The sequence below is a fragment of the Eschrichtius robustus genome, chromosome 9 (genome assembly GCF_028021215.1).
Source record: "Eschrichtius robustus isolate mEscRob2 chromosome 9, mEscRob2.pri, whole genome shotgun sequence".
NCBI lineage: Eukaryota > Metazoa > Chordata > Mammalia > Artiodactyla > Eschrichtiidae > Eschrichtius > Eschrichtius robustus.
Genome location: NC_090832.1, coordinates 42,987,841 through 43,004,557, shown reverse-complemented (window position 1 = coordinate 43,004,557; position 16,717 = coordinate 42,987,841). Strand labels below are relative to the sequence as shown.

Genomic DNA, 16,717 nt, shown 5'->3' with positions numbered 1-16,717 from the left:
GATGTAGGAAAAGTATTTGACAAAATTCAACATCCTTTCAAGATAAAACTCTCAACAAACTGGGTATAGAGGGAACATAACACAATAAAGGCCATATATGACTAGCCCACAGTTAACATCATACTCAACAGTGAAAAAGCTGAGGAACAAGATCAGAAACAAGACAAGGATACCGATTCTCACCACTTTTACTTAATGAAGTACTGGAAGTCCTAGCCAGAGCAATTAGATAAGAAAAAGAAATAAAAGGTATCCAAATCGGAAAGGAAGCAGTAAAACTGTCTCTATTTGCATATAACATACTATATATGGAAAACCACCAAAAAACTGTTAGAACTAATCAGCAAGTTCAGTAAAGTTACAGAATACAAAAATCAATACACAAAAATCAGTTATGTTTCTACATACTAACAATAAACTATTGAAAAGACAGATTAAGAAAACAATCCCATTTACAACTGCATTGAAAAGAACACTAAGAAGTAAATTAAACCAAGGAAGTAAAATATCCACACACCAAAAACTATAACACCTTGAGATGAAAGAAACTGAAGAAGACACAAATAAATGGAAAGATATTTCATGCTCACAAATTGGAGGAATATTGTTAAAATGTCCATACTACCCAAAGTAAGCCACAGATTCAATGCAATCCCTATAAAAATTTCAATGGTATTTTTCACAGAAATAGAAAAAACAATCCTAAAATTTGTATAGAACCACAAAAGACCTTGAATGGCCAAATCAATTCTGAAAAAGAACAAAGCTGGAAGCGTCAAACATCCTGATTTCAAACTATACTATAAAGCTATAGTAATTAAAACAGTATTGTCATTAAATAAAGACTCACAGATCAATGGAATGGAATAGAGAGCCCAGAAATAAACCCATGCATACACAGTGAGTTAATTTACTATCAGGGATCCAAGAATATACAAAGGGGAAAGGATAAATGGTGTTAGGAAAACGGGACAGCCACAGGCAAAAGAATGAAACTGCTCCCCTATCTTACACCATACACAAAAGTGAACTCAAAATGGATTAAAGACTTGAACATAAGACCTGAAACCATAAAACTCCTAGAAGAAAACATACAGGTATGCTCCTTAACATTGGTCTTGCAATGATTTTTTTGGATTTTGACACCAACAGCAAAAATAAATAAATGGTACTATATCAAACTAAAAAGCTTTTGAATAGCAAGGAAAATCATCATAAAAAGAAAGAAAGAAAGAAAGAAAGAAAGAAAGAAAGAAAGAAAGAAAGAAAGAAAGAAAGAAAGAAAGAAAGAAAGAAAGAAAGAAAGGAAGGAAGGAAGGAAGGAAGGAAGGAAGGAAAGAAAGGAAAGAAAAGAAAAAAGAAAAGAAAAGGCAACCTATAGAATGGGAGAAAATATTTGCAAACCATATATCCAATAAGGGATTAATATACAAAATATATAAAGAACAACTCAACAGCAGAAAAACACCCAAATAAAAATGGCCAAAGGGCCTGAATAGACATTTTTCCAAAGACACACACACACACACACACAAACACACACACACAATAGAATATTATGCTAAGTCTTAGCATCTAATGTAGAATAAGATGACTATAGTTAACAACAGTTTTGTATACTTGAAATTTGCTAAGAGAATAAAACTTAAGTGTTCTCAACTAAAAAAAAAAAAGTAATTATGTGAAGTGATGGCTGTGTTAATCAACTCTAATGAGAATCCTTTCTCAATGTATACATATATCAAAACATCACATTTACACTTTAATACCTTACAATTTTATTTATCAATTATACCTCAATAACGCTAAATTAAAAAAAAAAGAATCCAACATTTGGGACAATGGGGCTATAGAATGTTCCTAAAGCATTATTTCTAATAAGGAACTGTTACAAATAAACCAAAAGGGAGAAGGGAACACAATTTTGGCCATTAAAATAGTGAAGACCTAAAAGTATAAAATGCTTACATTGTCAATCTAAGTAAGACATAAAATTTAATAAATGGGAAATTCACAAATAACCTCAGATTTCATATTGTCTAGGAATTCTCTGAACTCTTTTTTTCCCTGTTTCTAGCTTAGCACTCACCATATCAAACTGAAGTTATCTGTGCCTGTATCTGTCCTCCTTTTAGACTGTAGTAACAGTCATTGAGGGCAAGGACCATGTGTTCCAGATCTTACTCAGTGCTGCAGCCAGCATATAGTAAACATTCAAACAAACAAAAAAAACTGCATAAAGCAACTGGAAAGAAATACATCAAAATACTACCTGTGGTTTTCTCTAGATGGTAAGATCACTGGTAATTTCTTTGACTTTTATGCTTTGTATTATTACTTTAATAATCAGAAAAATAAGCTTTATTTTTTTAATCCTTAACCCCCACCACTAATAAACCAAATAATTTACTTATCAAGTACCTCTTAGTTATTCTATACCTGTGCTAAGTAACTATTAATGAAAGTCTTTGGAGATATGTTTTCCGAGAAATGGGTATACAACTTACTTGGCCTAATTTGGAACAAAAGGCGTACATTCTAACACATAAATCAAACTACCATAACTTTTTTTAAATGTTCAAAAATTCAAAACTACAAATTAATGTTTACAAAATGAATTATATTTATACACTTAAAAGGAAAAAAATTTCTTCAAAGTAAAGAACTTAGAACAGACTGGTTCTTTGTTTTGGTTGATAGCTACAAGTCTGTTTCAATATCACAATTAATTTAGTCCAGTAGAAGAAAAAAATCTTTAAAGCTGTAGGAGAGTCTACCGGGGAAACACAGCAACTCATATACTTTGACAAAAGACCAGTGCAGTCCTTTTTCTAGGAAGGTATCCTCATCAAAAGAACTCTAGAAGAAGGAAGCATATAATAAGTCCAATCACATCAGACAAATCATTCGATCAATCAATGGGGAAAACATGTCCTATTCAGAACAGCAGCTTATTCTTTTAAATCAGTAAGACATTTTAATTTGCTTATGATGGTATCACAATGATCTTATTTTTGCTAAACTTTTCCTTTTAAAGGAACAGGCAATTCATTCAGGTTTCCCAAAATGACGAAATTAGCTATAGAAGGTGATCTCCTCTAGCATGAATTCACATTTGTCTTAACCTTTAAATATAACTACTACTTTCTTAAAAAGATCCAATATTTTATGTGCCTAGAACACTGAAGATAATTAACAAAATGTCATGATTGAAATAACATTCTAATCTTTCATTTAGATTGAATGAATCAATCTGAGAAGAATGACATGGCGTGTCTCTATTCAACATAATCCAGAATCACAAAGCAGTCAGAATTAGACACAAATATGCTTACCAGGTGATACAAGGAAAATTTTCTCACACAATAGTTATAAGACTACACTACTAAGAGAATTACTCAATTTCTAGATATGTGCTATGCACTTAAAAAAACAAACTTTAAGGCTCAGTGATCTCTGAAATAAGGTATTACCTAGGTCCTATCATATTAGAGCAACTGAATGACTGTGTAGAATCAGCTCTCTCTAGAACAAAGACACATTTCTGCAAGAACAGCAAAGATTCCCAAGACACCATACATTGGGACTTCTCTTTGGAAGACAATATGTTACATTTTTTAATACCAATTTCAATAATTTTAAATAGAATACTGAATGCCCACGGATAACTTATCTAATAATTACTAATATTTCTCACACTGGAAAAACAGGAAGATTAGCATCAAATGAATAAGTAACCTATTATATTTTATTTTCTTTCTGAAGCTTTTTTTCTAAATTGGAAGCAAAAATGCATACAACATCAAGTCTCCCACAATATGCTAACATAATTGTAACTGCACTTAGAAGAACTAATCTTATTGAATTTTTAAAATGACAATGCTAAGCCAAAAAAATAAACAACACCATTGACAAAGCAGATTTATAGTTGTAAATAAAAAGCTGAATATACAATACAAACTATGAATACAAATTACAGTGTTTTTTAAAATGCAGGTTATCATCCATTCAGTGCACTGAGACTAACCTTTTTTAATAAAATAAAACAGAAAAAAAGAGAAAATATCAAATCATATTTACCCTTATTTGACATAAGATACACAAATCTCACAATATAACATCTCTGAAATGTTAACAAGTACTTCTCCTCAAAGTTCAGAACAGTAGCCTTCAAGCTGCCCCAATTCTATCAATAGAAACCAAGTTAAAAAGAAATAAATGCAGGGAATACAACAACAACAAAAATCTCTTTTCCTTAACCCATACACCTAATCCATTTCTGAAACTCTTCAGTCCATTTCAGAAGTATTCACTGAATTAGTTCTCTCCTCTTCTTCCCACTGTCACAGATCCTATGTCTTTTGGCTGAACTGCTGCACAGATGCCCTGCTGGAGTAACTCTGCCCAAGCCAGCCTCTACCCTACTATCAGAAAATATATTTACGTCATTCTTTTGCTTAAAACTCAAATTCCTTAACTTTGGCAAAGTTCTTCACCAACTGGCAACCTCATTTTCTAAGACTTTACAACTTCTACCTCTCCCACTTCAGCTCCCCTACACTCTGTAGCCGCACATACCTAACCACTGCCTCCAAACAGATCAGGTTCTTTCGTGACTCCCTCCACGCTATTTCTCTTCTCTCTCTTCTTTAAGAGTCCTGATTCAGAATTAACTTGCTCTAAATGTTTTCTCTGATTTCTCCAGGTGGTATTAAAATAACTACTACTTTGTGCTCTCCCAATATATCACTCAAAATACCATAACAGCATTTACTAAATTATATTAACCCATATGTATATGACTTTCTTCTTCCTCACCAAAAGGCAACTTTTTTTAGTCTCTAGCACAGAGCTGCACAGTTAAGACAGGGTCTCAATAAATGTAGTCATTATAACTACTGGGTACCCAATAAATGTTCCTGGCATAAAATTAAAACTTTGGAAGCTTTATAATTAGATCTTAAAAACAGTCTTTGTTTTAGAAGGATTAAAACAGGGTGTTTTTTGGTTTTGTTTTGTTTTTGGTTGTTGTCTGTTTGTTTTAAAATCCAGGAGATTTTAAACTATCCCTTGAGCCAGTTTGCATTTAAGTATCTATTTAAAGATCAGTAAATATTTTCCAACGTAGATAAAAACAAACAAAACAAAAAAACACTAATAATTATAAGTGATTTGAAAGGCTGTTGGCCAAAATTCCTAATAAATGTGGGAAAACAATTTTCAATAGCGTCAAAAGGCACAAAAAAGTCACCAAAAAATTAAATAGAACATTAAAACACAGAAAAATATTCACATTAATAGTAATCAGGAAAACAAAAACAGAAAATCTTGTACTACACTGGAAAATACCTAGCTAAAGTGAAAGAAACTTAATACAGAGATATTTATGTTATTCATCCTACTCTTCTTCATTTCAGTACTGTTTATCTCTAGGGTAAGTGACTCCAATAGTTTTAATTTTTCTTTAATTATAGAATTAATAGTATAGCTTAGTGGAAAAGAATATGGACTATGAAACTAGACTCCCTGGGTTCAAGTTCTGTACCACTCTTATAAGCAGTGAGATCTTGAGTAAGTCACTTAGCCAATCTGTGCCTCAGTTTCTTCATATGTAAGAAGAGAAAAAAAAATTATAGTATCTATCCTATAGGGTTGTTGTGATAATTAAATGAATTAATATGTAAAGATATTTTTTAAAGTGCCAGGCATAAAAACAGACACAATAGATCACTGCAACAGAATAAAGGGCCCAGAAATAGTCTCTTCAATAAATGGTATTGAGAAAACTGGACAACCACATGCAAAAGAATGAAACTGGACCTTATCTTACACCATACATGAAAATCAACTCAATGGGTTAAAAATGTAAGACTTTAAACCATAAAACTCCTAGAAGAAAACACAGGGGGTAAGCTCCTTGACATCAGTCTTGGCAATGATTTTTTTGGATTTGACACCAAAAGCAAAGGCAACAAAAAGTAAAAATAAAGGGCTTCCCTGGTGGCGCAGTGGCAGAGAATCTGCCTGCCAATGCAGGGGACACGGGTTCGAGCCCTGGTCTGGGAAGATCCCACATGCCGCGGAGCAACTAGGCCCGTGAGCCACAATTGCTGAGCCTGCGCGTCTGGAGCCTGTGCTCCGCAACAAGAGAGGCTGCGACAGTGAGAGGCCCGCGCACTGCGATGAAGAGTGGCCCCCACTTGCCGCAACTAGAGAAAGCCCTCGCACAGAAACTAAGACCCAACACAGCCATAAATAAATAAATAATTAATTAATTTTAAAAAAAAGTATACTACATCAAACTAAAAAACTTCTGCACAGCAAAGGAAACCATCAACAAAATGAAAAGGCAATCTGCTGAATAGGAGAAAATATCTGCAAGCCATCTATCTTATAAGGGGTTAATATCCAAAATATAGAAGTAAATGATACAACTCAATAGAAAAAAAAAATCTGATTAAAAAATGGGGAGAGGAACTGAATAAACATTTCTCCAAAGAAGCCATACAAATGGCAACAGGTACATGAAAAGGTGCTCCACATCACTAATTAGCAGCAAAACGCAAATCAAAACCACTGAGATAGCACTTCATACCTGTTAGAATGGCTATCATTAAAAAGACAAGAAATAACAAGTGTTGCAAGAATGTGGAGAAAAGAGAAAACTTGTACACTATTGGTGGGCATGTAAATTGGTGCAGCCACCATAAAACAGTATGGAGGTTACTCAAGAAACTAAAAATAGAACTATCATATGATCCAGCAATCCCACTTCTGGGTATATACCCAAATGAAATGAAATCACTATGCCAAAGGGATACCTGCATCCCCCATGTTCACTGCTGCACTATTTACAATAGCCAAAACACAGAAACAACCTAAGGGTCCATCAACAGATGGATGACTAAAGAAAATGCATTTGTACAGAATGGAATATTATTCAGTCATAAAAAGAAGAAAATCCTGTTGTAACATGAATGGACCTTGAGGGCATTACAATAAATGAAATATGCCAGACAGAGAAAGACAAAAACTGTATGATCTCATTTATATGTAGAATCGAAAACCAAACAAACTCATAGAGACAGGGAACTGACTGGTGGCTTCCAGGGGCAGGTGGTGGGAGGGTGGGGGAAATGGGTGAAGGTGGTCAAAAAGTACAAACTTCCAGGTATAAGATAAATAACTTTGGGGATATAATGTACAGCATGGCGACTACAGTTAACAATACTATACTGTATATCTAAAAGTTACTAAAATTAGTAAATCTTTAAAGTTCTCATCGCAAGAAAAAAAAACCATAACTATGTGTGGTGATGGACGTTAACTAAACTTATTATGGTAATCATTTTGCAATATATACATACAGCAAGTCATTATATTATACACCTTAAACTAATACAATGTTATGTATCAATTACACCTCAATCAAACTGGAAAAAAATCTACCTCAATCTAAGTTAATTGGCTTTCTTGCATTTAAGGATTTAAATCGAATTTTAAGTAATCAACACCTAGTATTCTTTGCTTTTTAAATATAAAAAAAGAAATCTGGAAGTTCATTAACTATTACTATTAAAACTACTTATTAGTACTATCATTACTAAAATTAATAAAAATAATTTTTAAAAACATTACCACAAAAGGTATAAGACTATAGTCTTCAGATGTAATTCTAAATTTCCTTACTTTCAATTTGAGTATAACAAGGAAGAGTTTTAAACTAGGTTGGTTCAGGTGGAGGTTAAAATTAACTCAATTAAGAACAATGATCAGATGGATAAATAAGATGTTCACCTTTCACATAAAAAGTATGAATTCAAACCAGTAATATTCACTCATGATATAAAACAAGGAACTCAAGAGCATCAGGGTAGCAACCAACAAAGGTAAGACTATCTCCTTCTATGAAAAAAATCATGTGCCTGTTGATTACAATATGTGGACAGGCCAAAGATTCCTATCTTATACTCTGGTTACATGAAATGCTGTATTCAAAAGAGTATTTTGGTAGCTATTTGGAATGAGGGCCACATATTTAATTTAGTCTCTCATAAGCCTTTGTTTCTGTTTATAAACTGGAAAAAAATGAGGTATGATAAAAACTAATAAGAGGTTTTTTTAATAAAACCACTACAAACGTGAGGGAGTATAACAAGTCGTATTCCAGAGGGGTTTACCTTTGTCTTTGAATATAAGTATTTCATAATATCAATTAATAGAGAAAATATTCTACATGGTAGCAAATTATGTCCAAACTTAAGAAGGATCATCAGTCCAGGAGGAAATAAAAGCCCCAATAAAAATAAACATTCCTAAATAAAGTTGTTAGACCTAATGCTGCTAGACCTAATGAAAATTCACATAGCCACTGACTTCCAAAGAAAGCAGAGTAAGCTCATTATTTCTCAATTAGCCTGTTGTTTTCTGATACTTAGGAGCCTAAGTGCTTTACATAATACATTTAAATGCCAAAACGAAAACAAAAGTTTAGTTTTAAAACACTCGAAAATAAAGTTTTGAGAAAATTTATAAATAACACCCCCAAATTTAAAAACTTAACTTCTAGTTAAACTTTTCAGTACATTATTATTATAAAATGAGATGGGATGCTCAGAATTAATGAAAAAGCTTCAGCAATGTCATGACAAAGCAATGTATATTGATTATGATCAATAAACACACGATATCTGCCTCTACAAGACAGTGTAAGCACCTCATAGAAAACTTTAAACTTTACATGAAATGTAGTCCAAATTTTTCATCCCATTCTCTTTCAGAAGGTTAACTAAAAACTAGAGTTCACTTCAGAACTCTGAACTTTTAGTATTAAAACAGCATCAATAAAGCAATGAAGACATCTACTATGTAAAGAGGGCATAAAACAAAGTTCCTGATCTTGAATCTACTATCTTTAAAGTAATTTAAAAATCTCTTTAAAGTAATTTAAAACCTTACACCAGTTCAGATGCCCTAGGCAGAATCCTATAGTCAAGACTCAGTGACTGTTCAATGTAAGGCATCCCAGGAGACACTACCGCTAGTTTTAAAACTGAATGCCCCAGGCAAACCCAGATAGTTGGTCACCCTAGCTTGAGAAATGGTAAGGGCAAAGAAAGCAACCCAAACACTCACTGAGAACTTATGTACCAATTCTATGTAATAAAATGTGCAGACTCGATTAGAGAATCTTTAATCCCTACTAGTTTTAAATTTTTAAGTCTCTCACTGGAAGTATGCAGTGGCACTGGTCCATTCTCTTCCGTCTCATCTTACATGGCCTCTCGGAAGCATGCGGCTCTGATGGTGAAGACTCCTTCCTTCAGTCTCCTCTCCTCTGGAACACCACACTCTGCTGGCTGTACTCCTACTTCACTGGCTGCTCCTTCTCAGTCTCTTTGGATGGCTCCTCCCTCCTCTATCTGACCAGAAAACGGTAACCTCTGCTGTCTTCTCGATACTCTATGTGATCACATTTAAACACCATTCAGGCACAGGTAACTCTCAAAATCCCTACCTCCACCTTCCCATCTCCCCACTGAGATGCAGACTTGTATACCCAACAACTCACCTGAACCTCTCAAATGCATCTCAAACGCCACACGGCTAAAACAGGACTCTTAATTCCACTTATCTTCCTCACATTCTTCCACACCTCAGAAAATGGCGCCACCATCCATTATAATTACTGAAGCGCCAACTAAGACATCATCTTTGATTCCTCTTTCCTTCATTTACCACCCCCAAACCATCAGTAAATCCTGTCAGCTTTATTTCTGGAGTATATTCCAGACCCATTCTGTTCTCTCCAATCCAATCTTCCCACTCTGATCCAAGCCATCATCTCTCACCCACTCACCGCAATGACCTATTAACCGGCTTCCCTACTGCCAATCTTTCCCCCACTGCGCCACAATTTCTTCCCCCACAAAACAGCCAGGAGTGATCTATAAACACCAAGGACAGGGATATCTGCTTCATCTCCCCAGGACACAGAACACAGAACAAGGTCTGCCTCACAGTAGCGCCCAGTGTGCTGAGTGAAAGAATGAACAGTCATCTCCCCTACCCACGCACAGCTGCCTTCCCCTCACACAGAAAAGAACCCAAAATTCTTACCAATTCTTACAATGCCTTACATCAGGCCTCCCTCACCTCATATCCCTACTCACTGCGCTCCAGACTCACTGACCTCTGATATTCCTCAAGCTCCCCAAATTCATTTCTACCTTGGAGCTGTTTCTATACCCTCTGCCTGAACACTCCTGCCCTCGTGTCTGGCTCCTTCTCATCACTCAGGTCTCAGAGCAATGTTACCTCCTCAGAGAGGCCTTCTCTACCCAGATCTACCCATACTACACCATCTCACCCAGCTCCCTTTTCTTCATAGTACTTAACATTAGCTGAATTATCTTGTTAGTTTACTTACAGACTGTTTCCTCCCTACTAGAACGTAAGTTCCCTTAGAGCTGGGACCCTATCTTTCTTGTTCAATGATGTATCCCCAGAGCCTAGTACAATGCCTACCACACAATATTTACTGAAAGAATGACTCATATTTACCAAGTACTTATGTACGTGACAAGCACTATGCTAGGTAACAACAATGAATTTTTTTTAATTAAAGAAAAATAGAAAGTCCAAGTAAAATATTAGTATGAAGAGCAATTTGATGTTCTTTTATGTTGAACAGTCCCGTTCTTAAAATGCCTTTATACAATAAATTCCACTTGGTAGAATATTATTTTGCCAGTGTAAAAAATATATATCCTTAAGTAGTAACAATAATTAGTATTTCATTGTAGCTTTAGAAGTTATCTAAATGATCACATTGTTCATTTTTTAATATACAATTTGAAGGAGCTACTTAAGCTATAACTCAGTAAAATCTGAGAGCCTTCATTTCTTCATCTTTTTCTCAGAGTACAAATATACACGTTTCACCCAGTCAGAAAACTCAAGACTGTGTAAAAGCTTTCCGTTCTCAACATACAGAAACATTCACAACAGAGGCTGAACTCACCATTTACTGTCTGGCCTCAGATTAATTTACCAGCTTCATTCAAGCCAAGAAGCTATCAGTAATAATCAGGTTCATTTCACAAAAGTCATCACTAAAGTTGAGATTCACCCCTCATCCCCCAAAGCCTATTATAAAAGAACATGTCCAAATGAGTTTAGGCAGAAGAGTTATGTTTCACTGTTATCAGAGTACTTTTGGGTCCATTTAATTCAGAACCACAGAAAAACTTTGTATTTGACATAATCATACCAGTTACTACCACCATCATTATGACATCACTAAACACCTTATGGCCAGGAATCAACTAGGAAAAGGCAGATTTAAAGCTTGAGGCACTGAACAAATGACACTTCTTCAGATCGTGTAAGTATTTTCTATAACATTTTCTTTTCAGCACACTTGAAAACTATCATATCCTACCTCCAAATGTTTTAAGGGTTAAATGTATTAATATTTTGAAAGTATGATTTATAAAAAGGAACAAATTCAGTATACCTAAGTATAAGTACTCAAAATATCCCCATATCATACTAGATTTTTAAAACCTAAGGGAAATACATCTATCTTTCATCCAAATTTGAAACTATTATACATTTTGAATAACAGGATCTTCTCAAATGCACTCAACCAAATGCATAAAAGACATACCACTTGTTCTATTTAAAATTAGCTTTCTAACCACACTTGCCAATTGGAAATAAAAGGAGGGGGAGGGTGGCCTTTTGTTTGATCTTTGTATGGAAATATAAGAAAATATTCATTTTATTTTCATTTATAACAATAATATCTGTAAAGCTGAAAAACTGTGGGTAAAGCCAAAACAAAATTAAACCCTAAAGAAAAGGTCAAAAGTTCAGTATTTTCCAAACCACGCTAATTAGTCCCACTTGTTTTAACTGCCATTACCTTAAAAAGAAAGTTTTCTCCAATTTTTCAGAACACTGGTTCTACATTACCTTTGGTTTTCCCTTTAGTTACATAACTATAAACAAACCAGTTTTAGGACACCTAGAATTAACCCACATACTGAGACAAACTCATTTAAATACCAGAAATAATTTACATATCTCTGTCTTCACACCGGCCATCAAAACCAAAATGATTGCTGATAAATTCAATCAGAAGACTGGTTCCTTCTGCTTTCAGAAAAGCTCGAAAATCGCTCAAGGTAGTCAAAAGATGATACTGGACAGTGTTTCAAATATATAAATTTCCTTTAAATTCTAAGAAAAAAATGCCTACGTGAACCAAGTCAGAGGTCATTATCTTGACCTTCACTGTCTGCTCATTTGCTAAAGAAACCACACAAGTTTTTCATCTAAGGTATAAATTTTTAAACTAAAAAAATTTTAAAGATTTGCTTGGCTCAAGAAGAGAATAAACATAATTATATCACTATTCTGTAAAAGTAATCTATTCTCAGCATATAGCTGAAAAAAAAATTTTATTGGAAAGGCATGTCCTGACTTACCAAAGGTTTATCACTGTCAAAGGTTAGATAAAATATATTTGTTGTAAAGATATACTGTCCAAATTTATTAAAATTGGGTAGTATTTATAAAGTATCTTCTTCCACTATATTCTTTGTCACAGCAAAGGTTTAGAGGGTGCAATATAACCTCAAAGTCCTTCCTTCAGTTAATTAAAAATTTCTAAGCACTATGATGTTTTCTTCTTCATAGAAAACAATGGAAAAATGGATACAATGCTTGGGGGATATTAAGCCTTCAAACATGTTATTATTACAAATAAATTTTAAGAGGTTAGGCTACAAAGACATTACAGATGGCTTCTGACATGTACAGATAAACTGAAACCATTCCCTCCAGCCTCTAGGGATAATGAAGTACCTTCTCACTCACTGAAGTTACTTTGACTGCAGAGTTTGTAAGCACCCAGTGAGCATCAGAAACCTCTCAAGTGCTGTCTCCTCTTCTTAGGACAAATGGTATACATTTCAGAGAAAATAATTTCCTACTTATATGATTTTTTTACTAAACTCATGCCTACGTTCAATTCTATTATTTCTAAAAGTGTTGCAGGACCAAATTTAAGAGAATGATTTCAAATCTAACTCTGGATTTAAAAAATTTTATGTCTAGATCTAACGTACAGTATGCTACTACAGTTAACAATACTGTATTGTATGCTTGAAATGTGTTAAGAGGGTAGACCTTAAAGTTTTCTCACCAAACACACGACACAAAAAAATGGTAACTATGAGGTGATGGATATGTCAACTAGTTTGATTGTGGAGATCATTTCACAATGTGTGTGTGTGTGTGTGTGTGTGTGTGTGTATCAAAACCAAGTTGCACATATTAAATGTATCTATCAATACAATTTCTATTTGTCAATTACACCCTAAATAAAGATGACAAAATTATATATGTCTAAAAAAAACCCCACATCACAAATTTCTAAACTATCACAGAATTGCATTATTTGAAATTTTAACAGAAATCTGAGTTTGTGCCTGATATTTTTTAAATAGCAAAAATACTACCAACAAAAACCCACTTCCAAATGCTTCTGCTTTTTTGTTTCGCAGTTTTGAAAATGTATACCAAAATGTCAGTTACACAAGTAGAGCTCATTTTGTGTAACAAGGTTACTTAATAGGAGTCCTAGAAGCACCTAAAGTTGTAGGAAAATTTTTGCGTAAGTACATATGGCGGTTTTTTCTGGATAAATGGTCCATATAACTTGCAGCTTCTCATGGGGGGTTCAAAATTCAATTAAGATTAAACTGCGTGAAACAACCGTCAACGTCAGATAACTTGTCACAGGCAACCCAAGCCTTATTTTTTATATCACAAATTAGGGGACGATTTATCCTAATTTGGCGGCTCCTACACAACTTTTAAGTGATGCAGGCATGAAATGGCTGTGCGTTACAAACAGCTCTCTTCACACACCCAACGCGGCAAACCCCCAATTTTCCTTGAAAGGACCAGGGACAGGCAAACGGATTAACACCCCTATTGCTCAAAGATCGACTGGCTTTGGCAGGACATGTCCTCCAGAGAGGGCTGCTGGGCGGTGACCAGGTCTCAGTGAGGGGCTGGACCCCTCGGCGGGCACTTGCAGCCAAGGCATCACCAGCAGTCTCCTTCCGCCCCAAAACGCGCCCTAAAGTAGGGTGTGCGGACGCGGCTGCAGCAGATCCCGGTCCCCCCGTCGCGCGCGCCGCGCCGCCGCCGATGCAGCACGGTCGCAGCGACCTACCCGCCCGGGGCTCCGTGAGCCCCGTTACCCACGTCGGCCACACACCCCACGAGAAAAAGGGAGGAGGACGCACAACAAAGCCTAACCCGAGGAGGCCCAAGCGAGCTGTAAGTTGGGGCGCCCGGGCTGCGGCCCCAGGAGGAGCGGCCCGGACACCGAGCCGCGCCGAGCCGGTGCGCCGCGATGCAGGGCGGACAGGGCCGGGGACGCGGGGCGCCAGAAGTCAGCCCGCGGGGCCGGGCGTCAGCAGCCGGGAGGAAGCCGGGCTGGCGGGCCGGCGCGCGGCGTCGGGGGCGGGCGGCCAGGGGGAAGCCAGGCCTGAGGAGGGAGGGGAGCGGCGGCGGGGTCCCGAGGCGCCGCGGTCGGCCGCGACCCCCACCCCAGCCGGGGGCCTGTCCCGTTACTTACACGCCGGGAAGCTGCGGGCTCCGCCGGGGCTGTCCCGGCCGCCGGCCTCCGGGGCCAGGAAGCGCCCCCACATCTCGGGCGGGAGCGCCGAGTGGGCCGGGGGCGCCCGACTCCCCACGTCCGTCCTCCCTGCCTTCGCCTCTGGCGGCGGAAACTTGTCCGGAGCCTGGGCCGCGGCGGCACCGGCGGGGGAACCAGAGGGCGGGCTGGTTAACGGCCGCTCAGCGACGGGCGGGGAGCGCAGGGGCCTGATTCGCCGCGGCGGCGGCTGCCATGGTCGAGCCGGCTCGGTTGAGGCCCGGGCCGGGGAAGCGGCGGCTCCGCGATGTCGGCGACTCGGTCCCCGGCTGCGCCCAGCCTCAAAGGCTCCAGGCGAAGTTGCAGCTGCGGCTTCTCTCCGCCCCCCTCCGCCGGGGGAGCCCGAGCCCGAGCCCGAGCCGGGGAGGGGCGGGGCCTGGTGGGGGCGGGGCCTCGGGCGCTTACAAAAGGCGTGCGCGGCGCCGGGCGGGGCTGTGGACCGGTCCCAGTGGGTACCTCTATTCCACTGTTCTCCGCAGGTGGTGAATAGTCGCTCGGACACACCAGCTGCATCCCTCCTTCCCCATCCCCGCACCCTGCGAGATGAGGAGAGGGAGGAAACTTGGCCCCGGGCCTCGCCTTTTGGTTCCCCTCCCCCCCCACACCTTGGGTAATCCCTCAGGGCCTTCAGGGCATATCTCAGAAAAGGGCGTGGAAGACCTGCCCTCCCTTCACGACTGCTTGTGATGAAAGAGGTTTCCTGGGGAGGGGCTGAGGGACTCCCAGTCTCATTTGGGATTGGGATTAAAGTTGTCATCATGCATTCCATAAGCATCGTTTATAGATCACTGTGGAGGATAGAGAAGTGGTCATTTTCCTCATCCCGCAAATTCAATGCCTGGGGGTGGGGTGGGGGGAGAGAACAGGTACCAAAATATCTACGACACGGACACCTGCGAAGAAAAAAGCAGGAGAAAAGCCCCAAGGTACTCAGTACCAGAAGGTTCAGGGAGGGGCTGTAAATTTTAATCTAGTAGCCCAATGTTTCAGATAAGCAATCAGAAAGGAGGGAAAATGGCACAAAAATGTGTAATGGGAGTGTAACTGCCTTACACCCTAAACCTTCATGTTCCTCCTCTGCCTGGTCAGTTCCCACCCTTCACCTGAACCCAGAGTGCAGGAGCACAGAGAAGGAAAAAAAGGTGCAGCAATCTCTTTTTAAATCTTACTTCTCATGGGCAATATTTATAATCCTTCCAATATTTAGATCTAAAATAGTGCATTTAATAAATATTGGTCGGGCACTGTAGAAGGAGGCGAGCTCTGCGCATGGCCGATGAATCAGGTAAACCAGAAAGCAGGTCCCTAACCCTCAACAGGCTTTGAGTCCAGTGATGCTTTTTCCTGTTTTGGATGTTTGCTAACAAAGGCCTCATATTTGTATTTAAGCACCCTGTAATTGAGAAATACTGCTTAAAACTTTTAGAGGTTAAATTACATCTAGGTGTATAATCTATCACTTACCACAGCTGTCTTGTAATTTATCAGATTGCAGTTTTACATTTAGGGTCCCCTGGGTAGAGTTCCACTTATTTCTCCAAATCATGAGCGATTGGCCAAGGGTCAACTGTTTCTAAGGACAGAAAGTGACAGAAACATGAAAAAAAAAGGTGACTGGTTCCTTTCTGTGATTTAAATGTACATTAGTTCATGTAATATGATGCATGCATAGTATAGGTTCAAAAAGAAACCTAAAAAAGTAAATTCTAAAATGAATTATCAGAAGCTATAGAACCAGATGAAAGTATCCTTTTTTTTTCATGATTTATACTTACCATACTCTCATATTAGGTATAGCATTTATTAAATACCAAACTTTTTTTACACAGTTCCAAGAAATGTATGAACTATTGCAGATATATCTCAATCCTTTGTGAGTTTAATATATACTTATTGTTATTCCAAAACTCTGCCAACTTCCACTCAATTCTAAGCTGTGTTTTTAAAAAATCATTTACTCAGGTTCTCTACGTGTTTTTA

The 16,717-nt window shown here is 37.9% G+C and overlaps 1 protein-coding gene across 2 annotated transcripts in view; it reads right to left on the bottom strand.

Annotated features, from left to right (window-relative positions):
• CEP85L (centrosomal protein 85 like) overlaps positions 1–16,283 on the bottom strand; it is a 156,370-nt gene extending 140,087 nt beyond the window's left edge. Inside the window, exon 1 of one of the 2 annotated variants that reach the window (XM_068550948.1) lies at positions 16,202–16,283. In XM_068550948.1, the coding sequence (XP_068407049.1) occupies positions 16,202–16,283 (82 nt within the window). Of the gene's footprint in view, positions 1–14,659; positions 15,031–16,201 lie in introns of those variants that run through there. The other variant, XM_068550947.1, reaches the window with a different exon arrangement.
• Positions 16,284–16,717: the final 434 nt, after the last annotated feature.